General features: G+C 44.4%; 2 protein-coding genes and 1 long non-coding RNA gene across 5 annotated transcripts in view; 2 read left to right on the forward strand and 1 right to left on the reverse strand.

The window, feature by feature from the left end:
• Positions 1 to 809: 809 nt before the first annotated feature.
• On the forward strand, positions 810 to 3203 carry LOC126548541 (uncharacterized). 3 transcript variants are annotated; one of them, XR_008609288.2, is made up of 5 exons: positions 816 to 1704; positions 1839 to 1909; positions 1993 to 2086; positions 2160 to 2788; positions 2937 to 3203. It is a non-coding gene; the product is annotated as an uncharacterized lncRNA (long non-coding RNA). The 3 variants fall into 3 exon arrangements; XR_008609289.2 differs by having other exon boundaries at positions 810 to 1704; positions 2219 to 3203; XR_007602940.3 differs by having other exon boundaries at positions 811 to 1704; positions 2160 to 3203.
• An 807-nt stretch (positions 3204 to 4010) lies between these two features.
• On the reverse strand, positions 4011 to 12273 carry LOC126548496 (oligosaccharyltransferase complex subunit ostc-A). Its single transcript, XM_050196706.2, has 4 exons — positions 12087 to 12273; positions 11916 to 11989; positions 11192 to 11409; positions 4011 to 4171 (listed from the first exon to the last, which is right to left on the reverse strand). The coding sequence occupies exons 1-4, from the start codon at positions 12223 to 12225 to the stop codon at positions 4153 to 4155; spliced, it is 450 nt and encodes a 149-aa protein (XP_050052663.2). The 5' UTR covers positions 12226 to 12273; the 3' UTR covers positions 4011 to 4152.
• A 588-nt stretch (positions 12274 to 12861) lies between these two features.
• Positions 12862 to 27301, forward strand: part of LOC126548475 (uncharacterized) — a 215144-nt gene continuing 200704 nt past the window's right edge. Inside the window, exons 1-2 of the mRNA XM_050196669.3 lie at positions 12862 to 13271; positions 14388 to 14482. Of these exons, the coding sequence (XP_050052626.1) occupies positions 13169 to 13271; positions 14388 to 14482 (198 nt within the window). The 5' untranslated portion in view covers positions 12862 to 13168. The remainder of the gene's footprint in view (positions 13272 to 14387; positions 14483 to 27301) is intronic.

The raw sequence follows: 27301 nt of genomic DNA on the forward strand, positions 1-27301 counted from the left end.
ACCAATGTGGAAGTAGGAGGAAGAATACATGTGGCGGAAGTATTACATTTCCTTTACGAAAAATCACAAGATTTCAATACTTCGAAAACGGATATGTTTGTAACACTATTACATCATTCATTATTGCTTTCTTTTTTTTTCTAGGTGTATACTATCGAGAAAAGAACTATCTAACGGGGAACAAAATTTAATCAAGTGGATATTGCATTAGACAGTTCTCGTAATAGTCATCTGAACTGCGGAAAGATTCAAGTAAAATTGTTCGCGAACGGCGTGTTAATTGTAAACGGCCCGGTCGCAGCACAGCAAAAATCGTCAAACGATCTAAGCGCAGGCGACTCGTGGACTGTACAGTTCTAGGAAAACATTTCATTTGGATGTTTTCACTGGGGAGGGTGGAAGAAGCGATTATACGAAGCCGAATTGTGAAGAGATGTCAAAATCTGCAATTTTTGTAGCTATTGTCGATTCGTCTAAGAATAATTAAGGCTGCATGCCAATCAATGTAAATCATAAAATGGAGCATTTCTGCTGTCGACGTGGATTTGATTGGGAAGAACTAGAGTTAGGTCAAATTCTTCCATTTTTTGCTCAATGAACTAGTGACATTCAACAATCAAGCAGTTAAGGATTAATAAATTCATGGTATATCATGAGTGTTTTGTCAAGCGCCGTCTCCTGCGAAGCACGTCTACCATTTTCGTGCAAAGCTCCCTGGAAAGCGTATTGACTGTGTATGCATGCACGCACCTATTGAACTTCGTGCACATATACATACGTGATGCTTTTACGATAAATATTTATTAAAATTCAAATTATTTATTTCTGCCTTGTAAAGGTACAGATAGCGGAGGCGCAGAAAAAGCTGTCAGATACAGATTGACAAAGCCGCAGCCCCCTTTCGCTTGGCAGAGCCTTTACAGCGAGACTTTTAAAACAAAGATAATTGCACACGGTAATAACAGTTATACAATAATGAGCAAGTACAAAAGGAAACAAAACAAGATTATACAATATTTAGACAATACTCCCAAAAAAGAAAACAGAACCTACATCCTAACGTACATAGCACTCAAAGTACTGTTCGACGCATTGAAGAGGCCAAACTATTGTATACATAAGCTATATACATATTCCTATAGAGCTACCAATCCCTGCAAAATATAGAACGCAGATTTTCATTGCACGCACGTGCACAGCACACACACCAAAAGGAAACGGCGACGCGCTCACAGGAGGCGCCTGAAAAAAAAGAAGAAAAGGAACAGTGTGGGGAACCGCGGTCGTCTTGCGCGGTCGCATCTCCCTCTCCCAGAAGGAATGAAGAGGTTCTTGGAAAGCAGGGACGGGCGATTCTCTCCGTTAGCATCAGCTCCCACCAGAGAGGACGGGGCGAGAAAGCGAAGCGGGACTTTCTTTGCTGTCTATTTTTTCTTCGTCGAGCGTACCACCTGCTCGCAGGGGCGCAGGCGAGTTCCCGCGAAATGGCGCGGGGGCGCAAGCAGTGGCGCGAGTTGCCGCCAAATGCTAGCTCTGGATGCCAGCTCGTTCCGCGTCGCTTGGTAGACTAGTTCGTGCATTTCTGTTATCATGAACTGCGCATATAAACGCAAACTACACAATAGTGACATGGACAAGAACAGCGCAAGCCCGTTCCATGCAGTGGAGCCGCCGTATCTCGCCGTTCAATATATATGCGTACTCGTAGGTGGCATTTTAATTTCACGTTGTGTAATGCATGACCGTCTTTTTCAAGTGAACAAAACTCACTTTGTATTGCGTAAATGGTTTTGCAACGTATGATAAACTCCTTGTTTTTTGTTTGTTTTTTCTGACAGGAAGAAAAAAAAAAAAAAAAGAGGCTTTATATGAGAACGGATCAAGCGTTCGAGAGTTGGGACAGGGAAATGTGAGACGTACTTTCATGTATATATTTCTAATGTTATTTTTTCGTCTTGTAAGCGTGACGTATTTTCCTTAATTTTTCCCTAGGAAACACTGGAACGACACTGCTTAAATTGAAGCACAGTGTGCGAATGACCTGCTGCGCGCTCGGAACTGTTATCACCATTTGGGAAGAAATCAGGTAAGATGCTTGTCTGGTTGTCATTGCGGGAAAGCCATAATTAATTAGAAGTTGCTTTCGTTCCTTCCCACAGATGAAAAAACAAAACTGTAAATACCCAGTACTGTACGATATACGTCTGGTGCATTGCAGGTAAGAATGGATTGTGTGTGGCACTTCTCCGCATGTGGACTAGAGTAGATCTAGGAACATCAGACAAGAAGAAACGTACGTGAAACCCTGCGGACAGCCCATATGCAAGTTGTTCCTCAATTTTTCTGTTGTTGCATTTTCGTAGTTTACGTGTAATACTTTGTCACCGCCGTCTCGCCGTTATGTATACCTATACATTTGTCTCGTGGCAGTCTGCGTGCTATTTTGTTTGTGCATGCAACACTGTGTTGAATTCATTTATCGCACTGCCTGGATGTTTTTTTTTTTTTTTTTTTGCAATGATATTCTGAGCCAAGTCAGTAAATCTATCCTTCCTGTCCTCATGTTTCCTTGGGCGGCTCTAAAGCGTGAATCACGTGGCAGAGTGAGTGAGTGAGTGAGTGAATAAACTTTATTGTAGGTCCGGCGAGGACGCGAACTCGTCGCGCACCCGGCTAGTCCCACGTCGGGACCGGCAGGTCTAGCCCACCGGCCCGGTCGCGGGCACGCCGGACGGCCAGTTGAATGCACTAATTTTCACTGAAAGTGCACAGTATATGTTCATTACATGTATGTGCAACGACAAAATAATTTTGTGTGTGGCTGTGTCAGGATTGGGATTTCTTGCACACGACTGTGAAAAAAGTCCATTATGAATCATCTGCATGTTTCACAGAGTTATTCATTACTATATTATTTGTTTCTTCGTTTGTTTCAGTTTTTATGAGCACTGTAACTACCCAAGCTTCACTCTCGACGGTGACAGAGAAATGCCGGATGCTATACCGTTCAGAGCCGAGAACATGGGAACGGCTGAAAGAGAGCCTCCCGGGCAGTATGGGAAACTCTCACAGCAGACCAGCTCTGTCCTTTAGCTGTATCATACTATTTCAGGGAACAAAGACTACTTGCAAATTGTTAACACTGCTGCACTAAAAAATTAATGTATTTTATGATTGCAAAATAAACACCTAAAAAGAGAAAACATTGCATTCACGTGTTTCTTTTGTTGCGTGTTTACACTAACAAGTACAGAGAATTATAGAGCCGTTTAATTATGTTTTACTTGTGAATTACGCACATATCGCGTATATTAATTGTCTGCGCGAGCTAAACGCCTCTAATAACTGTACGTATATCGTTGACCTGAAAACGCAACAAGCAGCAAAAAAAAAGAAAGACCTGATGCATTTTTTAATATAAAAAATAACAATAAAAGAAAATTGTCCACACCTGACCGATGGCCAAAGGCAAACCGGTGCTTACGAAATATTGGGCCGTAGTCGGCCCGCATGCAGTGCATGTGCACACGGCCACGTCGGCTACAGTGGTCGGGCCTGCCAACATGTTTTAACCAAGTGTAATCTTCAAGTCATAGTTTGTCTGCTCGGTACACCCCACCCATGCTGTGGTTGTAGGCATTGTCCAAGCTGCTTAGGAACACGAATGAACTCCTTGCTGTTTTTCGGTCGTTATGGCTACAAACTCCAACAGTCTTAGGCTGTGTATGTTGGACCGTACTTTGAGTGGAGCTGCAAATTGAACCAAAAAGGAATGAAAAGTGTCTGTTGGCATACTATCTGTTGCTAACATTAAATTGCAAATGGACACTTCCCAAGAACTTGGACACACTAATGGCTGATGCTGTGCAGGTTTTGGATGCTTTCATACACACAAGGCAGGACACAACAGATGAGAAATGTACCCATTTGCAGTTGACTTGTTTCTGTGATTTGCACAATCCTTTTACTTACTTAACAATGTCTTTCCATCCACAAGACCACCACACATCTTTTTTTTTTCACAAAAATTTATTACAAAGTGATAACACTGATGGTGTGGATTCAACCAGCAATATGATTGCCCTGGAAGTACAGAAAATCTCCTGATGCTTCCAATGATTTGGGGTGCATTGGACAGGCAGCCGAGCAGATTCAAGCATGTAAGTATCCACTGCAAATAGAGCAAAAATATGTGTCAGTACTTTGCATAACAGTTTTTCCATTTTTTTTAACTATAAGTTCATCCTAACAAGAGTGCATAGTACCTATAATAAACTAAAAGACAGTCCCCACCTGTCTGTGCCCGTGCACGAATTCAACTTAGTAGAGCCCATCTCAAATGTCTCTTGAAATGCTGTAAAGTGTTTCTCGCACAAAGTCTGTGCTATTCAGTGTGCAATTTATGGGGTAATGATGTAAGCAAAGAAAAATGCTGAGAAAGCACTCTTGTCCATGCTCAAGGAAGGTAGGGAAAGAGGAGGCGCTTGTTTAGGCCTGCACCAAAATTCAATATGCCAGCCAGAAGAAAAAAGTTGTGCATTCTGCACTGCTTTAAAGCTATCTACAAGCATATTTATTTGCTTCTGACAATTTATGCCTCTGATTCATGATACCGGCGACACCACCAGGGGGAAAAGAAATAAGATAAAATTTGAAGGTGCTAAAGCTTCCAAACGGCACCAGAGAACATGGACTAAAAAGGGGACATCAAGAGGATCACATTTATTTTTTCCTTCATATTCTCTGACACTGTTTACAAGCTATGCACTTTAACTAGGGGAATTGAGGAAGGCAAAAACTAAGGTTGTGGGAAGACACACTTCTTCAGCAATGAAAAGTGACAAGCTGAACCCTGTAATGCACCTTTGCAAGACAGAACCAACACAGGGTGTCTACCAAGTTGACACTTCCAAATTTCCTGAGCTTTCCAGGTTTTCGCTGAGTGCCTTTGCAAAATTCCCTGAGTGACACAGAACTTTGTTTTATGTCAGGATGGGCTGACACCATGTCGCCTGATGCTGTCACCTTCTAGTAAGCATTTTAAATAAAGAACGAATTAATCCAGTTTGAATAGTAAGGAGCAGTGTTTACTTTATTTAAAAAGAAAACAGAAGTAAGGGGTTAGCAAAATGCACAGTGAATAAAATATCTTCAATAAAATGGTAAAACCCATTCCAAATCAAGTCAAACATTTTCAAATACGAATAAAAAGGAAACGCATGCAGAAGGAAATATTTTTGATTTTGAGCTATTTCTATCAACTGATAGCAAGCTCATTAGTATGAAGCCCGAACTTTGTCACAAGTGAGATTTTCACTTGCGACACGAAAACGTCCGAAAAAATAAATGCATGTATTTTACTGCCCTTAAAAGCTCAAATCGTCACAGGCGCGTCCGAACTAGCTCTGAAGGCCTGCCAGTACACTCATTAGGTATATCGGTGCTTGTACTGTGACAGGAGACGGCAGGTGCATGCGTGTATATGTAAAAATACATACTGTGTCCCGTGAATATTGCCCCTTCCCACGCTTGTTATGCTTCACCGCGTAACATCGCTGTATCGAGGCGAAGCTGACATTCGGGAACCGGCATTATTCAACGCGTTGTTTTCCGAGCTCCGAAGCCAATCGCGTGGATCACAAAGGTGGAGTCGGTACCATTGCTGATAGCGGCGAATTATTTCAATGAAAAACACGGCACCGAACGGCAAGAAGCTTAATGGCGAACGTCGAAGCAGCTAGGCCTAGTGTTGCCGCGGTAGTGCCAGCGTATCTGCGTGCGACAGCACCGGTTAAAGGCGGCGAGATAATCAAACTGGCGGCGGTGGTGGCTGTGATTAACGCCGTTTTGGACCTGTGGTCACGGCAATAAGTCCGGAAAATTGGACGGCGAAGGGTTCTTGGGTCCGAAATTTCACATTCTTATACACTGACTCTATGGAGTACGTGGCGGTGCCGCGAAGCCGTCCGAATTAACGGCTATCCAGAAAATCAGGCGTCCAGAAAGTCGGTCGTTTACTGTACACTGGCAACTCCTCCAGCCGACGACACGGCGTCAAAGACGATTCGTTACGATTCCTCTCTGTTACTCGAGCCAGCAATACCGTTACTTTCGTTATCTTTCAATAATATTACAGATAATTTTCCCTGATAGAAGCACTAATTCCCCAAGTATTTCCTGACTATTCCAAATCCCTAAGAATTCCCGGTTTTCCCAATAGGTAGACACCCTGCAACACTATTTGCACAGACATGACAGCATATTGTTTGTGTTCTCTGTCGACCAACCTAGTGGTAATGATACCAGCAGAAATGAAGCTGAGGTCATCATTGTCAGCCAATGCATGAACACTACATCACAACACTTTTGCCCAATCACTAAGATCCTTTTCACCACCACTGCATCAAACCATGCATCACGATTTCATATTTCCCACTGGGTTATGGCTTTACATTGACTAAGAAAGCTGTTTTGGTGCTAAGTGCATTCTCCTCAGGAGAAGACACTGTGAAAGCCTGATAATGCTAACTATACCCTAGTCATTTTATCATGTAATGCTGCATGTCATTACACATAGCTTCAGGCATTTACAATTGAGATTCACTTGCCTCATTTTAAATGCATGAGTGTAACAAAAATACAATATAAGCCTACATGCCCGTACTACTTGGTGTTATGCACACCATACCTCATAGGAGTGCCTAGCTGTCTATAGATGTACTGTACGATAAACATTATACAACATGATTGCTTGATCAATTAGTGTAACATCCCAAAGCGTTAATTCATAGCCTCTTAGAGATGCCGTGGTGGAGGGCTGGAGATAAATTTTCACAATCGGGAGTCCTTAAGCGTGCACCCAAAGTGCAGTACATGAGCATTTTTGCATTTCACCCCATTAGAATACAGCTGCTGTAGCTGAAAGATACAATTAATTTCACAACTAATAAAAAAGTTAGGTTTGACTAACTAACGATAATGAACATGGCTACTGCAAAAGCATCAAATTTACTTGGGCAGTGATTACAAAGACTGATAGTGGTGGTGATGATTGCAATGAAATAACAGTTCCCATTTCCACATAAATTAAGCTCACAAATTTTTCCCACCTGGTGCAGCAAATCAGATAACGAGAACAAAAGTTTCTAGACATTTTTCACAAAAGAAAAGCTTTCCGTGGTCCCAAGCATGATTGCATGCAAAGTTATGCTGACTTGTAAGCAAGCTGTAGTGTGTCGCAATGAGAAATCTTTACAACCATAAAACAATCAAACAAACAGACACTTCGGTACCTAGACTTGTAAGCAGTTAACTACACAAATGTATTTACAGGGACACTGAAGAGTTACAAAATTACATTTCTGCAGTAGCAGTAAAAGGGACTCATAAGCCATAAAAGATGCAAAAACAAGACAAGTGGCAACACCACCCTGAAGTTCTCGCACCAGCTTGCCATGATGTCATAGACTTTACACAGTTTTAGTTTAGCATTGTAGCGGGGTTGAAATGCTAAACAACCCATAGCGTTAAGCATAAGCATGCTATTTCTCGGATATAATGTTACCGTCTTTGCATGGTTGACATAATTTACTTAAATAGCGGCAGTCCTGGCTGCCCGCTTCGAACTGAATTTGACGTTGCTTTTGGCAGAATTCATTTTGTTTGTAGCAAATTAGTGTGTAAATGGCTTTCGCTTAGTCTCAGGCCACTTGAATGACAAGAGTATTATGGATAACCTTGTGGAGTTTTCAAGATTGCTCCTCGATTTGAACACGTCGAGGCCTAACAAGAAAAACGATGATGATGATGATTTAATGGCATCCCCTTTGAAATGGGGCGGTAACAAATAGTCACCGAGCCTGCTTGATTTAATCAGGTATGCTATACATGTTTTTTATCTAGCATTTTTGTATACATCTCCTTAATCTTTTTTTTTTTCCTTAAAAATCTACCTTGTAAGTGATCTGGTCGTATCAATCTCTTCCCTGCATTTTTTCCACCAATACTCAAAACGTCTTTTGCTTATCTCGACTGCAGACCAGCTGATGCTTCTATCTACTTTAAACCCAAGTGTTTCTGAAAGGTGTACGTTACCTACGGTTCCAACTGGGTGAATCCCTTCACAATCCATTAGGATGTGCTGAGTGGTCTCCGGACTTTTGCTGCAGCGTACACATGCCTCAACTAGTTCCAAATATTTGCTCTGGTGTGTTTTTGCCCTTAGGCAGCTGACTCGAGGCTCAAATAGCAAGGGACTACCCTTTGTGTTATCATACAGATTTTCCCTTCTAATTTCTTCTTCTCTTTCTTGTGAATCTCCATGGTTCGTTTTGTTTCCATTCTTTACATCCAATTAACTGTCTCTGTTTTTCCCAGTTTCTTTGTGAAGGCTCCTGGTTGTCTATCACATATCAATTACCCTGTACTTGGTTGCCAACTTCCTTGACCTCCATTCTGTGTCTATGCTTTTCAAGTACAAATACTTGTACACTTTAGCTGCTTATTTATTTTCATCCATGTTCCTGAGTCTTTCTTCAAAATGAATTTTTCTCTGTGTTTCTCTGACTTCAAAAGAGGCCCAACCCATGTCACCCTGCACTGCCTCATTTGTTGTTTTACCGTAGTCTCCCAAAGCCAACTGGCCTACTGATCTTTGGTTAACTTTTAACCCCAACAAGATATCTGATTTTAAGCATAGAATGGCATTTGCGAACGTTAGCACTGGCACCATTACTTCTTTACAGAATCTGCGCACCACCTCACCTCCGAGATGCCAACGCCACCTATCTGTGAAATTGAGAGATAGGCACAACTGCATATGGCCTGCGAGATCGGATGATTTCTGAGGGTATGATCGACAGCGTGTACGGCACATCAAAAGATCTCGGAGGCTATGGTCGACAGCCTGTACTGCTTATACTGATTTTGCCACAGATCGGCGGGCACTGAAAGTAAAATTAAAACGTGCTCCAGCCTTAAATTGTGCTGCCTCTAACACTTTCTGGATGCAGATACAAAGCTTGGCGAATGGAATAGTGTCCAGCACATAAACTACGTTATCATGCTATACTAAAATTCGCTTTCTGCAAAGTTGATTTGTGGAATGGTTACGCTATTTCCCTTAACACCGCTATTACACTAAGCTAAAACTGTCTTTTGACAGCATCTACTTCGGTCCAGTGAATTGTTTACAGGTAGTTTTTGTTAGGGCTTTTTGACTCAGCAAATTTATTTTACTACACTGCATTTTAGAGGAACCAAAGACTCGACCTAACAGCCTGAACACTTCTTCTGTACCAAAGGGGCCCAAAAATATTTGAAAATAATCAAAAATTCATGACGTCATAGTGTACTGGCACTATGGCTTTGGATGCTGTCTTCTCCTAAAAACTTTCTCCTATGAACTGTAAAAGAGTCTTTTGGAAAAATACTTTGCCTGCCTAAACAGATTTGGGGCTACTATTACCTGTCCCTTTAATGTGAAGTTCATTAAATAAGGGCCCATTTCACAAAGCTCTGCAGAAAAATTTTTTTCACATCACTGGCAAAGATTAATATCTTCACTTCCATCTTCAGATATATAGGAGGGCTGCACTCCCAGTGATCTGATAGCGCTGCCCGCAGCACCCATGTTAGAGGTCCGTGGTCTCAGGGGCCTCAGACCACGTAACTTCACCATGACGGCCACAGTTTTAATGTGCGAGCTGTCTGCTACATGCAATGCATCTCTTTGCTTATGGCCGCGACTTGCATGGCACAGAAAAGCGCCAGTGCTTGAAAAGGGGAGGCATCAATTCCATGACGAATAACAACCATGATGACATAGATGAAATGCAAGATGTGAGGCTATTGCCACATGTGGACTTTGCATCTATCTTGCACACGCCTCAAGTTTTGTGACACAAGGCGAACTAAAGGTTTGCAAAGCAATGAAGGCACACACTTATATAACCAGTAGATAGGTGCAAAAAACACATAACAGAGCTTGCTGACAGCTGTGTCGTCGGTAAGGTGCCATGTCTAACATGTTCTTCGGGCTTGCATGAGTGCAAAGCAAATTGCATGCGACACTTTTATTACAAAGATGACAGTGGCTATTACAATTATTGCGTTCCCACTTGGCCTTGGTGATATACTTGGCAAATCAGTTGGCCATGTCACTTTGATTCACTCTGTGCAATGCCACTTAGCTGATCTGCAAGTAATTGTATTTGATTGGTGTTTCAAGGCACATGCATCACTGCCATTTCAGCGAGTGAGAAATGTCGTCAAATGATAATATAGCTAGCTTTACAGGCGGCAGTTTCAGCAGGTGGCAGTGTCTGCAAAGTGCAGGGCAGAGAAAGTTTTTTTCCGTTGTTCTGAGCTTTGCCAGAAACATTCTGCTCTCCTTTTCACTGTGATATCATTGGTTTTTTTACATGGGTTTATAATAATGACTTCTAGAATAAAGAAGATCACTCGTCAAGCTCCGTAGTGTGATTGTTACACCCAAACACCACACAACTCACCATTGTGAATCCTGCTACACAACACAGCACACTTACAAGTGCACGATAGCAAACATCACATAGAGTCCAAAACAATGCTCATGCCACTTTGGAGCACTGCCCCTGTGTAGCCCTCTTATACTTGCAACAGAACTGGAATGATTGTGCAACTTTAACACTGTGGTAAAGTCTTAAGTATAAAACACACACTACAGCTTCTTTTCATTATTGTCTTGCTAAAGCTTTATCTGCATTGGTGGGTTACTCTGTAAATGTCCACCTAGTTGGCATGACCATTTCATCTGCTGCTGAAGTGCTGAGTAGACCATAAATATGATCGCTTTGGCACAAACAAGGAAGGACGGAAGGGAACAAAGGGGGCGCTCCCCTTGTTCCCTTTCATCCTTCCTTGTTTGCGCCAGAACGATCATATTTATGGTCTACTCAGGAATACAAACCAACTAGCCCAGCAAAATGTACTGCTGAAGTGCTGATTGGCTGGGGGTGCCTGTCTCCTTCTGACATGTACCCCAGCCCAGCCACTAGGAATTTCACCAGCAGACGAAATGGACATGTCCACAAGGTGGACAATTACGGAATACCCCCACCCCCTTTTTTATATCCTAAATTAAAGGAATGCAGTCACCAAGGCATTACTCACACACATTAAATATAATAAAAAGATGGTGTGGATGCCTTACGGAAGCTTGATGCGCATAAAGACGTAGCAAGTGAAGAAGGACACCAGGATGCAGATGAAGCCAGTACTGATCAAAAGAATGCGGTTCAACCTTGGTGTGCTAGGGTTGTGGGTTCGGTCAAGGATAACGAAACCAAGACCACCAATGGTGAAGAGGAAGCTTGATGCCAGACCCTCCATGATGTACTGGCCATTCACTCGATACGGCATAAAAGCCACCTAAGAAAGAAAAAATAAATCAATACATTACACTGACTGAGGGTTGCCGCAAGTTCACAAGCACTACGGGTTTCTATTATTTTATGACCATGCGGGCTTCACAAAACATTGAAATAAATGTATGCACAGTACTTCAAAAATAAGAGCTGTCGTTGGCATACTTTATGGACCTATGGCACAAGGCATGTGACAATGAAATAGGCAGGCGCAAAGAAAAAAAAATTGTTTTACAATCGTTGCTTCGGCTGTCATTTTACAACTGCCTTTCAGCAAATAAATAAATAAATATATATATATGTATATAATTTGTGCGTGTGTGTGTGTGTGAGAGAGATTGCCCGTGACCATTTGTCATTACCGTCAGCACCAAAATCATGACACCAACTGGCACTGAAAATTTACAACAGCTCGGTTAACACATTAGCCAGCGTTATGCTATCTACTGCTAACAATAAGCACATATTTGCTGTTGCAGCAATTACATCGACAAATGGATCGATGCTCACAGGTTTGCTGTGACCGTGTTCATCCACTGTAGATCCGATGCTTGGAGGCTCGACAATAACGTCGTATATTATACCTGTAAGAGCACACGCCAACCAGAAAAACCCGTCAAAGGAGTGGTAACACGTAGCACATCGCAGCTTATCTGACACTCTTAAGAGCGAGTCACCTACCTCCGCAAACTAGGAAGTATGAGAAGAGCACCAGCGAGTATACGACCATTGGCGATGGTTGGTGGAACCATGTCGGCTTCTTTAATTTCAAATTTGGAACTTCGAGTACATAAAACGGGAGGCTGTACAAAAACTCCATCGTGTACACGAAAACAGTTTCGCCGGCAGACTCTTGAGGAAATGACGTCATGACGTCGTTCATAGTAGAATAGTAGAATGATAGTACCAATGGATAAAGCCATGGAGTGTAGATGAGTATTTAGCGCCTCTCGTGGTAACTGCAGTTTGACACACTAAAAAAGTTATTGAAGTCTTCTTAAGCAGTCTAACAATGGCAACAATAATAATGGATGCAAATAACAAATTGGATGCTTCACCAAGGAAGAAAAAGACTTCTTTCTCTATGGCTTCACCTAGCTTAAGTGCCCCTTCTGCCACACAACGATAATCGTGATCTGCCTTGATGCGTTTCCTTTCTTTAACGCTGCGAGCCCGGTACTTTCCAGTAACGAACGGTTATCAGCATGACAGCATTTCCTGTCGGCAATGCTATCATGCTGATAACGCGCATGCCATTGGTAGACCAAAAATAACCAAACACTAGCTCTGTTTGCACACCACCGCACACTGCAGAAAAATCATGACCAGCCATAACTCATATATATATATATATATATATATATATATATATATATATATATATATATATACATTTGTATATATATTTTTAGAGGCATTAAACCATGCCTTAACAGCCGTGACTATGGTTGACATCCTCAAACTACTTCGAGCCATGTCCGGTGTAGTGTTCAGCGGGAAAGTGGAACAGGGCGGCGGTGCCGGCTGCACTAACTGTGCTAACTGTACGTCAGCATGTAACCATGTAACTATGACGATAAGCCAGCCGTTGCACTCCACAATACTGTACCACATGGTACCACTATAGAAGCGCTAGAAGCAGCACCGGCGAGCGAGGGCACGCGGTAACGACAGAAACCCCGACCGCTGGCAGCACCGAGAGATCTCGTCTAGAGTCACTGGAAACTTCCAGTGACTCTAATCTCGTCGGCGCCACGAGCAACATGGGGCAAAGGGGGTCTTGGCAGGCGCCTGGTTTAAAGCATCTTGTACGGCTTGTGCCACTTACACTGATCTTATTGCTGTTGTTTTCTCCCATGAAAGCGAGTAAGTGTCATTTATTGCCTCTTAAAGTACCGAGCTGTCATTTGGTTTGATGAAGGCAACGCTTTGTGTATTTGCTGTATTGTGCCGATTTCTTACAAAACGCGCTCAAACCTGGTTAAATGGTACTATTGTGTTGTTGGATTGAACAGCGCGGAATGTAACACAAGATGAGATAAAGCACACCGGCGCACGTGTTTCGTCCCTTGTGTCTTTTTACGTTGGACGAGTTGATTCATTCGTATAGCTATTTGCTCTATGCAGCCAGACAAACCATGATTGTGTAACCGCTGTTCATCTTTTTTGAGCAGTGGTATTTTCGCGTGGTCACCCAACACGGCGCATCGAAAAGGTCAAGCATTCTTAGTTATGTTCATGTAGTAGTGTGCGCAAAACAAAGTTTGTATTGCGAAGGATCCAGAGTTTATTCTAAACAAACTTTTTGGGTGTGTATTGATGCTATTGCAAGCTGTTTCGCAAATTCTGCAAGTCAAAAGATTTGTCTAAAAGGAAGCCGCCTTTGCAAAACGTAAAACCGTGCTAGCCAAATAGAATAAGCAATAATGCAAGTTAAAACTTCATTTGTTTTATAAACTCTAGGTGCAAGAACCACCTTTAAAAAGTTTTCATGACTTATTGCTAGCCTAATTGGTTCGTACTTGTTATGGTGTAAAACATGCGATGTGTTCTTCATATATCGATATTTCATATCATTATATGAAGAACACGACAGGGAAAAAAATAGTGTTCCTTTATATCGTTTCGCATGTTTTATATCATAAGAATTATGTTTCTCTGTTACTCCTTTTTTTAAGCTGTGTGTTAGGTGTTGGCACAACTTCAGATACATTTTATTTCCCCTTCATACATTAAGCAAGGGACAAGAGTGTGAGAAACTGTGGACAAGGCATAAAACTGACTAACCTGCAAATACTACCTTTTGTATGTGCATGCAGTTAGAAATATTCTGCTTAATATGTGTTCATGCGTTAGAAAATATAAGAAAGTTCACATGAATAACATCAAAAACAGGTACATTTAGCAATGTTACACTGCTAATTAAAAAAAATATAAATGCCATTTTGGAATGTTTGAATGGATTTTTTTACTTTGTTCTAGGTCTCCAATCTTATGCCCGTACTGATGCACCAGTACAGATAATCAAGCCTAGCGATGACCACAAGAAGCTCATTATAGACAAAGAAAATATAAAGGTAAGTAAAACAATTTGGTTAAAGAAAATTACAGCTGTACTTCAGCTTAAAAGCACTTGTAAGGAATGTTCAAGTGAAACCCATTTGTGCAACATCACTGGCATTTGAGTCTGATAAAGGTGCACTTATAGTGATGAATGCCGACATGTACAAATATGCAGATTCATTCTCACGTGTCAATAGTGTGCATAATACCTAGGGATCAGCATTTTCATTTTTTATTTCCACCTACAAGTTCGTTCACTTCACCCTCGCCATGTGGCAGTTATAATCGCATATTTTGAGCTTTGCAAATTGTTATCACATGTGACAAACCAAGGTGCTCATTTCTGAACCAGCTCTAGCATATCAACATTTGTGATCACAGCTGGTCGCATATATGGGCTACAGGCTAACTCTTCAGATCGGTGCACATCCACCGTATAGACGGTTTCCTTTAGCTTTAAAGTTGCTTGTCTGAAGTTGCACTGGAGAAAGTTTAGAGAGGGTTTCCTATAGCTTTGAAGTTGCTTCTCTGAAGTTGCACTAAAGAAAGTTTAGGACCTGGCTTGCCTTTGCTGTTATGTACTTGACATAAGCTTTGCAAGGCAAATTGCTTGTGAGAAGACTGCTTAAGTACTTGTACAGTCATAGGCGCCGACTAGGAGAGGCTCCAGGGCCCGAGCCCCCTCCAGAGCTTTTTTTTGGAGGGGGGGGGGGGCTGAGCCCCCCTCCCCCCTGCACCTACAGTGCCATTACCAGAGCTTTGTCACCCACATCACTTGAGGTTTCTCTTGACTTTTCTCGACCTTCTCACTTGAAATTTCACTGGGGCTAATAGCTTACTGCATCATTGTTGGTGCGGACATGCACGGCTTTTAATTCATACTTCATTAGAAGCAACTCGCATATTCATTAGAAGCACTGCGGCGGCTGCCTCATCCGTATTTTCTCACTTCAACATTGTTTTAAATTTGCACTGTAAACACCATGCACATATAGAATATATTTAGATATACACACAGGACAAAGTTTATCGTATACAGAGATGGCGGTGGCCAATTAAAAATTATTTCTAAAGGTTTGGATAGCCTATACCTAGAGAATGAATATGTTGCTGTATGTTCACCACTCTTCAAATTGCTTTGTGGGCTTTTTGACCATGAAAAAAACCTATTGGGAGCGAGCTCCACCACTGAAAAAGCTGGTGCCACTGTCGGTGTGACGTGGCATGAGGGTTCACGTGGACACAGCGGCCGCATCGGGTGCTTCAGAAGCACCGAAGCGAGCTGAAAACGAATGCTTAAAGTCCCACCTGCGCTGCGGTTCTGACAAAGTGGTGAGGCTTTCCCGCCTTTTAAATCTGCTTCACAACATTTGAAAGCACTATAATAGGTAGTGGCTGCCTTCGGAGGTGTGCAGCATGGTAGGCTGCTGCTTGGTGCCGCACTGCCGAACATACGCAATGGAGCCGGATGTCAGCCTTATTCACACGTAGTCACAGGGCAAGAAGCTGCGTGAAGCTTGGCTCGCGAAACTTAGAACCGGCAAACAGCCATCGGCTACAGCTCGGCTACACAGCAAGCACGGGCGCGAGGAAAATTTCTGCTATGGCATCGGGACTGCGATGTTCGGTGTTCGGTGAGTAGCAGAAAACGTGCACTGAGACACTCACCCGCACCCGCTGCCCGGCTAATGTCATGGCGCATTGGACTTCGTTGCTTGTTGATGCTAGATACTGGCAAGTTCACTGGAATGGAAAGAGAGCGGTAAGAAGCACATTAAAAAAAGTATGGCATATGGCCATCTTTGTGTTATGAATTAATGTACTGGATACATCGTCGTTTGGGCTATCTCCCGACTATAGCGATTGGGGGATCTGAAATCTCGAATGTTTCTTTCGTTGGGCTTCGACTCATTCGAAACAAGAAGCGATCTCGAAAACTCCACAAGGTTATCTGTAATACTCTGTCGTCGATGCGGCCTGAGACTAAGCGAAAGCCGTTTACACAGTGATTTGCTATGAATGAAGTGAATTTTACACAAGCAACTTGCTCACAACACAAGCCAAATTCAATTCGAAGCGGGCAGCCGGAACCGCCGCCATCTTTCCAGCAAACTACGCAAACCACGCAAAGGCACCAACGCTAAATCTGAGAAATAGCATGTGTACGCTACACGCTATGGGTTGTTTAGCGTTCTGCGCATGCACAGTAAGGACCCGCTATATTATAGCATACGCTAAACTAAAACTGCCTATTGAAATGTCCAAGAATTTATAACAACAAAAAAAAAGATTGAATCATCGCGACGGCACATCAGAGTCGCTGTAGGCGTCGAAGTCTCTATAACGAAATTATTTTTAAACAGCTCTGATAGTGTCCACACAACAATGGTTGCCTGTGTACCCTCAAATTCTCATGGCACGGTGCGAAAACGCGCTTGCAGCGAAAGCGATACATTTTGCACAGACATGCATGTAGACGCACAGTCAGTCGCTGCGAACCCGTACGATTGCTGCATTGAGGCTTCATTCTGTTATGCTGCATTATGTTATACAAGGAGCCCACTATGAGAACATATTTCACATAGTTTGCTCTCAGCGTTTGCCTACCTTTCATGTAAGAAGCCGATTCGGAAGACTCCATTGCGGCGACCGCGCGCAGTGGCATTCACTGTGCGTATTCGGTATAGAGATAGCGTATGTAAATGATTCTGTGCTTTCAGTGTGCCCAAGATTATTATTTTAACAGTAAAAAAACTTCCTTCATTTCGAGAGCACTTACAGAAATGTCCAGGAGGGCTGCCACGTGGTGTTCTTATTGAGCGCCGTAAGCCAAACCTGCGAGGAGCTTAGTATCCCTCCCTCATACTATGCAAGCAAGGCGCTCCCGACAGATGGCAACTCCATAAGTCCTCGCTGCCAATAGACTTCAATGTCCCCTTCGGCAGAGACAATGGTGTGTGAAATGCATGTGAATGTTGTGTCTCAGTATTGCTTCTCTTTCCAGTAAGCAATGCGAACGACTCATGAATAAAAAAAAAACTCTTCTAATAATTTACAACATTTATAAGGAATAGAAGCATCGTCATTTGCATACAAAGGTCATAAATATATACAGGGTGTCCCAATTAACTATCATGTACCAAGATTTAAAAAGAAGAGCAATGCGTTACTTGAAGAAAACCTAGTGCATATTGTTTACAGTAGAGTGGAGTAGCTGCCAGGAATTTTTTTGTTCCTGTGATTTAATTAGGTAACTGTAATTAATTGTGTAACTGGAGACTGCTATCCTAATTATTGAAGTGTCAATAAGGCATTTAAAGGAACATGTAACGGCGGTATTTTCAGCGACGTACTATAATCGCGTACACATTTTTTTCGAACTGATCAATAAACCCCGTGAAATATGGAGCACATAACCTGGCTGCGCTCCCACCTGGATCATAAAGCAGCACCCTCTACAGGCTCCCTCTGAGTTAGCCAGAGCGAAATAAAGGGAATAAAGAAAAACATTGTGATCGAGCTAGTTCCTTATCTGCCGCGCCCTGGCCGAAGTAACCCGTCGTGTTTGTGTGTTAGTTGGAAACAAGCTGTGATAGCTGTTGTCTTAGCGTAGATTAAGTGCACAGAAGAAGAAGAAAATAAATTTTATTAAAAAGAATGGTCCAGCAGTTTTTGTTGTGGCGGCCTCAGGTGGCGGCTCGAAGTCCTTGGACTCGGGCGGCATCTTCGGCTTGCCAGGACGGCCCAGAGCTGGTCTTCCAACTCCGAACTTTTGAGAGCCGCCTTCCAACGGCGGTGTCGCCGATGCAGAAGGTCCCGTGCGGCCCCCGCTGCTGGGGCGTCGTCGGGAAGAAGCGAGCTCGAGGCTTCCTGTATGCTAGTAACGGCCGCAGTTAAGAACGCGTTGCAAACTGAGGTGGTTTCAGTACCGTTGTTGCTGGCACATTCCCAGAACATGTGTTGCAGCATTGCTCTCTGTCTGCACACTTTCAACGCATCAGTTGGGTATAATCCTGGGTAGCAGTGATGTAAGACGGCTGGGCCTAGGTAGGTGTGTGTTTGGAGCAAGCATAAGGTTACAGCTTTGTTCCTGTCTAATTTATTGTGCGGTGGTGGGAATGTGCGTCTTTCGAGTCTGTAGTGTTGGCATACCTGCCAACTCTTCTGAATTTTCCGTAAAGTGTACGAATTTTGAGCCGTCCTAAGATTTTACGAATCTTGCTTGAAATTTTACGGAAAACATTTTATTTACAAAAGAAAAAAATGTGAAAATGTAGTAAAACTACACCTTAGTATTTTGCGCCGCCATGAGAGGGCAATACGTATGCGTGGTATCATCATTGGCAGCTGCAAGGTTGTAGTGACTTCTGTCGTCTACTAGGGGGGTCATGAATCCATATCCAAAGCTCGATAGCCCCTCTAGCACCCCCGTAAGCCTGTTGCCATGCTGTTGCCTTTGTTCGCACGGGCGCGCGGGTTTGAACTTCAGCCAGCTTCAGTCCCTGCAGTGTTGACCTCGCCTTGTGTGTGAGTAGCTGCCGCGTCTGACGCAGTGCGATTTGGGCCTGTAACGGCTTCGCAGTGTAATGGCGGGCTCGAAGCCCCGGCAGTACTTCCAAGTGCTTTTGAAATCGTACAGGGCAGGATTTCCATTCTTTGTGCTCTCGAAGAAAGGGGAGAAGTTCGGATTCTGCACCATATGTGCCTGTGATGTGAAAATCTCGCATGGTCACAAGTCTGACATCAAGGTCCACATCGCTTTCAAAAAGCATCAGGGATACGTGCGAGCCGCGGACACCCAGCCAAGCCTAGCAAGTTGTGTACGCAGTGACAACGACCTCGGTGTGATTCGTGCAGAATGCCTCTTCACGGTGTTTTTAGTTGAACAGAACATCCTGCTGAGTGTCAGCGATTATGCCAATGAGCGACGAGCAAACCTACATGGAGAAGTTTCCGCAGCAGGCTAAGTCGGCAACAGCGAAATCATTGCAAAAATAAATTGTGCCCGAGTGGAGTTTTAGCTCTTTACTCTCCAAGACACGGATTTTACTTGTGTTTGTGAAAACGTGAGTAAGCTTGTCACAAAAGGTAAATCCCTTAAAAAAAAAGAGTGCTGCCATGCACCCCCCCCTCCTTCCCCCCCGCCGCGATAGTTTACGAAATTCCAAATCTTCAGGTTGCCAGGTATGTGTTGGGTGAGGTCTCTGAACGTGGTCAGGTGATCGCCCCACGCCTATTGTGATTCTTGTTGCTGCATAAGTGCACGGATGTTTTTTTTTTTTTTTTTGCAGAAAATCTATCGCCACAAAAGCGAGTTGACAACGTCAGTGCAAAGGTTTAGAGGTGCATTTTGTTTCGTCCCAATCGCCATGTCTTTCTCTAAGGAGCAGAAGGTAAACATGATCCTTGCCTTGGAATCTGCAAATGGCAACAAGAGGAACGCCGCAAATATATATATCATTCATGGAAATGTGGTGGTAGACCAAACGCATCGACTATCATCAGAAATTATGAAAACTTGAGACAAAACGGCAGCTTCAAGGAAACAGCGCCGGAGGACTCCATATTTGAGTCCTAGCCTATGCACGGATGTTCTAGCATTTATGGTCTCAAACCTTCAAGCTAGCGTGCGGGACAGGGCCACCCGGCACCAATTTCCAACTCATCAGTTAGGAGGATTCTAAATGATGACCTTTCACCCGTGCCACCTTAACCAGCACCAATACTTGGAAGATAGGGACCTGTAAATTCGTCTAGATTTCTTGAATTGGGCCCTCACAAAAGCCGATCAGGCACCAAACTTTTTGGGCATCACCATGTGCAAAGATGAAGCCAATATTCACAGAAACGGCCAGGTAAATTTGCATAATGCACACTATTGGAGTGACTCCAATCCTTGCTGGGTAAAGCGCACTCGGCACCAGAACCAGTGGTCGTTCAATGTGTGGTTCGGAATTTACTCTGGTGCAATAATCTGTCCCATCTTCTTCGATCACAAACATTGACTGGACAGCATTATGTGGACGAAATCCTTGAAGGAGTGGTGGATGAGTTCCTCAGCGAAGTCCCGCTGTTATGTCTTACACTTCTGTGATATTAGCAAAATGGAGCACCAGCATACAGCAGCTGAGCACGAAACTGGCTGGACGTGACATTTCATGCACAATAGATTTGAAGGCACGGGCCTGTCAATTGGCCGGCTAGGTAACCTGACCTCTTCTCACTTGATTTCTTTTTTTGGGGTTATAAAAGATTGTGCTTCCATGATCGAGACGGATGTGAGATTAGTTCAAGGCATGGATAACGGATGTCTGCTGTAGAATTCCGGCGTCAGTCATCAAGAAAGCCACTGAAGTGTGATAAAACGGACACAGTACTGTAATGGTTGGGGTCGGGCATGAAATAGATGGTAGCTGGCCCATGCCGTCGTCCAACTTATCAACGCTGAGGACGTTGTTGAAGAGAGAGACTTGTTGGGATTTATTTACAGTATCTGCATGAGAACGTTACAGTTCATCAGTCTAACATAACTGAAAGAGGAATGCACACTGAGGAGCCGCCAACAGCTCCTTAAATACACACTGTCCTCCCTAGATCCCTAGGTGAGGGAAAAACGGCCGTTCAACCTGCTACCAATTCGGAGCGTTCAAAGTCATTGTAGCCAAACCACCTTTGAGGGGGAGGGTTTACACACTCACTTTCACACAGGTTTCACTGACCACACCGAGTTGAGAGGGTTTCTTGCAGACAGGGGTCTTGCCCCGAGCAGGCACCTCATCATCCCAGTGTTGACTCCGCAGACAATGGCCGCTGCGTCTGTCCATGACTTATAAGCCCCGTGAGACGGCCGCAAGACATCTTCTTCCAGGATTTCCACCGCTTCAAACAAGCCGTGACGGCGACGGCGAATCCACTAACAATACTTGGTCCGCCGACCGCGTTTGGTCATAGTGGCGCCGAGGGGGTGTTGATGCGGCACATCGTCGCCCCTACAAAACGAGTCACTGCAGCAGGTGAGGAAGGGTTCCCCGGTCGCTTCTGGGAAGCTCGCCACCCCCATAGCAGCAGCTGGCTAGGAAAATTTTGTAGGTCGGTACCCTTGCAAGCTGATTGTAACAGCTCCTCCATGGCCCGGAAAATCTTGACTGGCCAGTGCTGATAACCGCTGGGCAACAAGAGAATGGCTGGTGGCAAGGGGGGATGCGTTGGCTTGCAGTGACCAGCTGTGAAATGATGACACCGCCCCAAAACATCCAACAAGGACCGGCAACTGCAAAGCGAACCTCACAACACAGCTCTGTGCCGGTATGGCGTATCTTGGATCTTCCTTTGGACCCGCTAGGCTTCAAAGAAAACATAAATGCAGAAACAACAAATGCTGCATTTCACTACGCCAATTTTTGAAGCAATTTCGTGCTGACAAATTGAGCAATCATGGGTGGAGTCCTGCTAAATGAGAGGGGATCTTGGCTTAACAAAATTAACAATAACAACCCCTAAATTTAGGCGGGATCCCTAAACGCAGAATTCAAATTAGCCTGCTCGAACCATCCTCATTGTTATGCAACTTTCCCTTCTTATCTCTAACGGAGAAGTTGTACTCTTGGAGAGTGAGGCTCCATCGGAGCAACTGCCATTTTTGTGTGACATTTGATTGAGCCACGTCAGAGGACAGTGGTCGGGCTTGAAGATGAACCTCGCTCCGTACAAGTAACACAACAGCTTCTGGGCTGCCCAAACTAAACAAGCACATTCCTTCTTGGAAGCGCTGTAGGCTTCCTCTCTTACAGTTAGTTTACGGCTGGCATAGAGGATAGGATGTTCCTCATTATCGTCGCCGACCTGACTAAGTACCACGCCCATACTCCTGTTGCTTGCGTCGCACTGAACTATGAATTCCTTTGCGTAGTCTGGCGCGCGAAGCACAGGACGAGAAACCAATAGCGTTTTCAAACTTTGGAAAGAATTCTCTTTGTCCTTATCCCAGTGCACGCTATTCGGGGCTCCCTTTCGGAGAGCGTCCGTTAAGGGACTTGCCATTTGCAAGTAATTCGGAATGTACCATTGATAGTACCCCACAAGTCCCAAAAATGAATGAATGCCTGTTTTCGTGCGTGGCTGTGAAAATTCTCCAATTGCAGCTGTTTTCAGCTCGGCCAACCGTCTCGTGCCCTGGCCGACAACATGGCCCAGATAAGTAACCTGCAAGCAGCCAAACCTACACTTTTCCGCTTTCATTGTTAAGCCGGCTTCCCTCAACCATGAGAACACCTGCTTGACGTGCGATACGTGCTGTTTCCAGCTGTCCGAAAAAATTGCTACATCATCAAGATATGGCAAGGCGAACTCCTGCAAGTCTTTTAGGACAATATCCATTAACTTAGAGAAGCTAAACGGTGCATTCTTTAACCTGAAGCTGAGGGTGAGAGGGTGAAAAGTGCCTGCAGGTGAGATAAATGCGGCATAGCGGCTGGCACTTTCTGAAAGGGGAACTCTCCAGTATCCCCTGACGAGGTCTATAGTTGAAATGTATTTAGCAGCACTAACTCTTTCGATTCATTCCTCAATGTTGGGTATTGGGTACAGCTGATCCCTAGTGATGGCATTTAACTTCCTGTAGTCAACACACGGACGAGGGTCCTTATTAGGGCTCTCTACAAGTATTAGCGGTGACGTGTAGTCATTCTCAGCGGGCTCAATAACTTCCAACTCAAGCATGCGCTGTAGCTCTGCCTCCATAATTTCTCTCTGTCGTGGAGACACCCTGTAAGGCTTTGATCTTACGGGTTCGGTTGATGTCAGCTCTATTTCATGCATTATTAGTTAGGTTCTACCTTTCCGATCGCTGAATCTGTTGAGATGTTCCCCTAACATCCCTTTTAGCTCATGTAGCTGCTCGGGACTAAGAGCGTGCGAGCTTACCAAATGTTTTACTACTTCTTCTAGGCTGATTTCAGAGTTGTAGGTCGCCTTATACTCATTTAACTTGGTACTCGTGTCATCCTGCTCTTTGATGGTACAATTAACGACTCCACTCCACTATACGTACGGCTTCATCAAATTGCAGTGGCAGATCCTCACGTCCTTCCTGCGACCGGGCATTTTCAGAGCATAGTTAGTATCTGAAAGTTTGTGCAACACTTTAACGGGCCCGTCTCAGTGAACTTCAAGCTTGTTCTTTCTTGGAGGTTTGAGGATCATTGCCTAGTCTCCGGCGTTAAAATTACGAAGCCTCGCAATCTGGTTGTAATAGAACTTGGCGTTCTTTTGAGCTACTCCCATGTTCTTTTCGACTAGTTCTTGGGTTGCACTTCGCCATTCCAGCAGATTTAGCACGTATTCTACCACCATTGGACTCGCTCCTCTTTCCTCCCACATCTCTCTTAACATTCTCAGTGGAGAACGGAGTGTCCTCCCATACATTAGTTCTGCTGGGCGAGAACCCTGTAGCCTCATGAGGAACCGTTCGCAAAGGAAACAGTGGCCGGAAGGCAATTCTCCCAGTCCTCTTTGTGCTCGTAACAGAGCGCCCGCAAAACTTGCTTAAGCACTGAATGCCACCTCTCTGCACTATTTGACTGAGGGTGATAGACGGAACTGTGTGCCAACTTTACCCCGCACTTTTGTAAGAATGTGGAAGTCAGTGCACTGGTGAACACTGACCCTTCATCCACCTGAATTTTGGCTGGAAACCCAACTCATGCGAATACTGTCAAAAGCACGTTTACTACTTCAGTGGAGCTGAGCTCTTTCAGAGGGATTGCTTCTGGAAATCTTGTAGCCGGACACAGCATGGTAAACAAGTATCGGTAACCCGACTTTGTTTTTGGTAGAGGCCCTACCGTGTCTATCACAAGTCGTCTGAAAAGTTCTGAAATGAACCCTTTCGCTGTCACGGACGTACCGGTACGTCATCGCGCTTCCCCCCCATGGTGTCACCGACGTACCGGTACGTTCTCTATCGTGCGTTCAAAATTTCGCGCCTGAGCGCAAAGCACGCGCTCCTGGATTGGCCACGCTATCTGTTGACTCTTTCTACAAGTTCGTATATTCGCCCCGACCTGTTGTCAGTTCATGTATTGAAGAGTACGGTGCGACTGCCACTCCCCACTTTCTCTTTGCTGAGTGGCGCGGTGGCTCCGCGTTCGCTGGATCATGCGTCGCGCGCTTGTGGTTATGGGTTCAAGGGTTGTTCTGTAATCTCCGCTGGTTTGAAGGTTTTTATTTTTCTTCTGTTGGTGTGCCTGCTACGGCGCGTCAAGTTCAGGCGCACGTGCCGTTGCCTCTCCAAAAAGGGTGACTCGATTGCTGCTTTCGCTCTCTCGCGCGCCGCACCCTCGCTTCCGACTTGCAGCAGTAAACGTAAAGCCCTTCGAACTTTGTTTAGCCTTTTTCCATCTCCCTCTGTCTTCTTGATCACGCAACGTCCCATTTCTCTCCATTGCGCGGGCGACTGAAAGCGCATCCTCCCAGCGCGCGGTTACTTTCGGATGGCTCGGCGCGCGGGACCTTCGTCTGCTCATGGGAGCGGTGGCTGAATTCCGATTCAGAATACGAGCCGAGCTCGGATTCGGACTCGGACAAAGTCGCATGAGAGGAAGAGGGTTCCGCATCGTCAGATTCGGATGTTGAACGGATTTTATAGTCAGGCTGATGATGATGATGATGTTTACTAACAACAGCTGCAGAACACTGAAATGTGCATATTGCATTGACTATGTTATTTGTATACCAATCATAATCAAAAATAAATTGCTATGTTCATTCCCTGTTATGCTCGTTCCCTGAAACCGAGCCGACACTGGGGGTGCGTCACGGCCAGAAACGTCCGACAGCGAAAGGGTTTAGGGCATTACCTTTAGTGGAGCTTTCCAGGTTTCTCTTGGTTTACCCGAGCTCTGGCAGGTGTCGCATGATCTTACAAAGTTTTCTACGTCCTTGAAACAGCCAGGCCAATTGTATTCCATAAGCAATCTTTCCTTTGATTTGTTTATGCCTAGCTGGCCAGACCACCCATTTTCATGACATAGACTCAAAAGGTCCTCCCTGTACTTAGTAGGTGCGACTAACTGATCTAGAATCGTACCCTTTCGCTTTCTGTAGTGCCGATACAACAATCCTCCTCTCTCTTGTATCGTCACATTGCGCCTAGCAATGCCTTCTTTAGCTGTGTGACGTAATTTAGCTAAGCTGTCATTCTTCTTTTGCTCGGCTGCCAGTGACTGTCTGTCCACACGTAAGAGCTGATCAAAGTTCTTTGAGGCTGGTGATAGTAACGACCCTGTCTCGCTTGCAAGTGAGTCAGCTGGCTCTTCCTGCAGACGTGAACTTTGACAACCTAGTGATACGCTCTCATTGAGCTGGTCAGCTGGCAGGGTTTCCTCAACCATTTTTTCGTCCCTCGAGCCTAGCTCGGATTCGGTTACTGAAGTTACCTCTTTTGCTACTTCCACTGGAGCAGCTTTTGCATTTTCAGACGAAAGCGACGCGATTTTACGAGCTTGGCCTCGGGTCAACGCTTGTACTATGCCCTCTCCCAGTTTGAGCCCTTTTTCACGCAGTAACTGATTCGAACGATTCGAACGATGGCATGGTTTGCCATTAACTTGCAGGTCGTGAAGATATGGGCTTAAAAGTTCCATATTCTTGTCTTTTTCATCCACGTAGGAGATAACTACGCTAGGCTTCCCGCCGTTTACAGTGATATGTCCCAGTTTGTAGCACTTATAGCAGCGGATCGGTCTGAAAGATTCGAACGGTTTCCCCATTTGATTTCACCTTGCTCTTTTCTGAGGGCTTTTCCTCCACGTCTACAGGCTCCGGTCCTCTAGTCTGTGAACCCTTTTTGAACGGAAATGGTTTCCGTGGTCCATTTCGGCGCTCCCAATTTCCGTCGTCGGCGTTCAGCTTTCTACGCGTTGCATACTCTTCGGCTAATTCAGCCGCCTTTTCCACAGTGTTTACATTTCCTCTGTCTTGCACCCACAGCTTCACAGATTGTGGGATGCTTCTGTAAAACTGGTCTAGACACATGCAGTCAATAATTATGTCTCTGCTCTTGTACATTTCCGCGCTTTTCAACCACTCGACTAGGTTGGCCTTTAAGCTAGATGCAAACTCTGGATATCCCTCGCTATCCTTCTTCCCTGTGCTTCTAAACCTCTGCCTAAAAGCTTCGGCTGAAAGTCGGTACTTTTTCAAAAGACTAGCCTTAACCTTCGCATAATCATATGCGTCCTGCGCACTGAGCCTGGCTATTACCCCCGCAGCAGCAGCTGGCTGGGAAAATTTTGTAGGTCGGTACCCTTGGAAGCCGTTCGTAACAGTACTGCGTAGATGTAAAAAAAGGAGACCTATTCGTACACGTCCTCTACGCTGGTGTTCAACAGAGCTGACGAATTCATAGATAATAAGGGCACACTGAAATCTGACTTTTTTTTTTTTTTGCAGACTTCCCGATTGCGAATTCTGTTCATTTAGAAGTGGTATATTTACTTTCTTGGACGCATCGGTTTTGCCTTTTCTCTACACATTAGTTGCTTCCTGGTCTGTTTATTTCGCTTTCATTTTTTGGCATGAACCGGTTTTTGCAGCACGTATTCACACCGAATTAAATCTCAGTAACAGAAGAATTACTGGCGGCTACTCCACTGTACTAGAAACAATATGCACTAGGTTTTCTTCGAGTAACGCAACTGCTCTTTTTTAAAGTCTCGGTGCATGATAGTTGGGACACCCTGTGTAATTCACTCAGTAACTGAAATGAGGCCAAACTGGATTCACTCGAAATAAGAATCAACAGCAGTAATTTGCAGCAGCCCTTATACTCGGAC

The sequence above is a fragment of the Dermacentor andersoni genome, chromosome 1, assembly GCF_023375885.2.
Source record: "Dermacentor andersoni chromosome 1, qqDerAnde1_hic_scaffold, whole genome shotgun sequence".
NCBI classification, from domain to species: Eukaryota; Metazoa; Arthropoda; class Arachnida; order Ixodida; family Ixodidae; genus Dermacentor; species Dermacentor andersoni.

Bases quoted from the DNA above. Each gene is read 5' to 3' on its own strand.
- LOC126548496 (XM_050196706.2), bottom strand. From the start codon at position 12,225: ATGGAGTTTTTGTACAGCCTCCCGTTTTATGTACTCGAAGTTCCAAAT. The intron at 11,990-12,086 runs GTAGGTGACTCG...GTGCTCTTACAG, and splicing joins ATACTTCCTAGTTTGCGGAG to GTATAATATACGACGTTATT. The intron at 11,410-11,915 runs GTGAGCATCGAT...TTTCTTTCTTAG, and splicing joins AACACGGTCACAGCAAACCT to GTGGCTTTTATGCCGTATCG.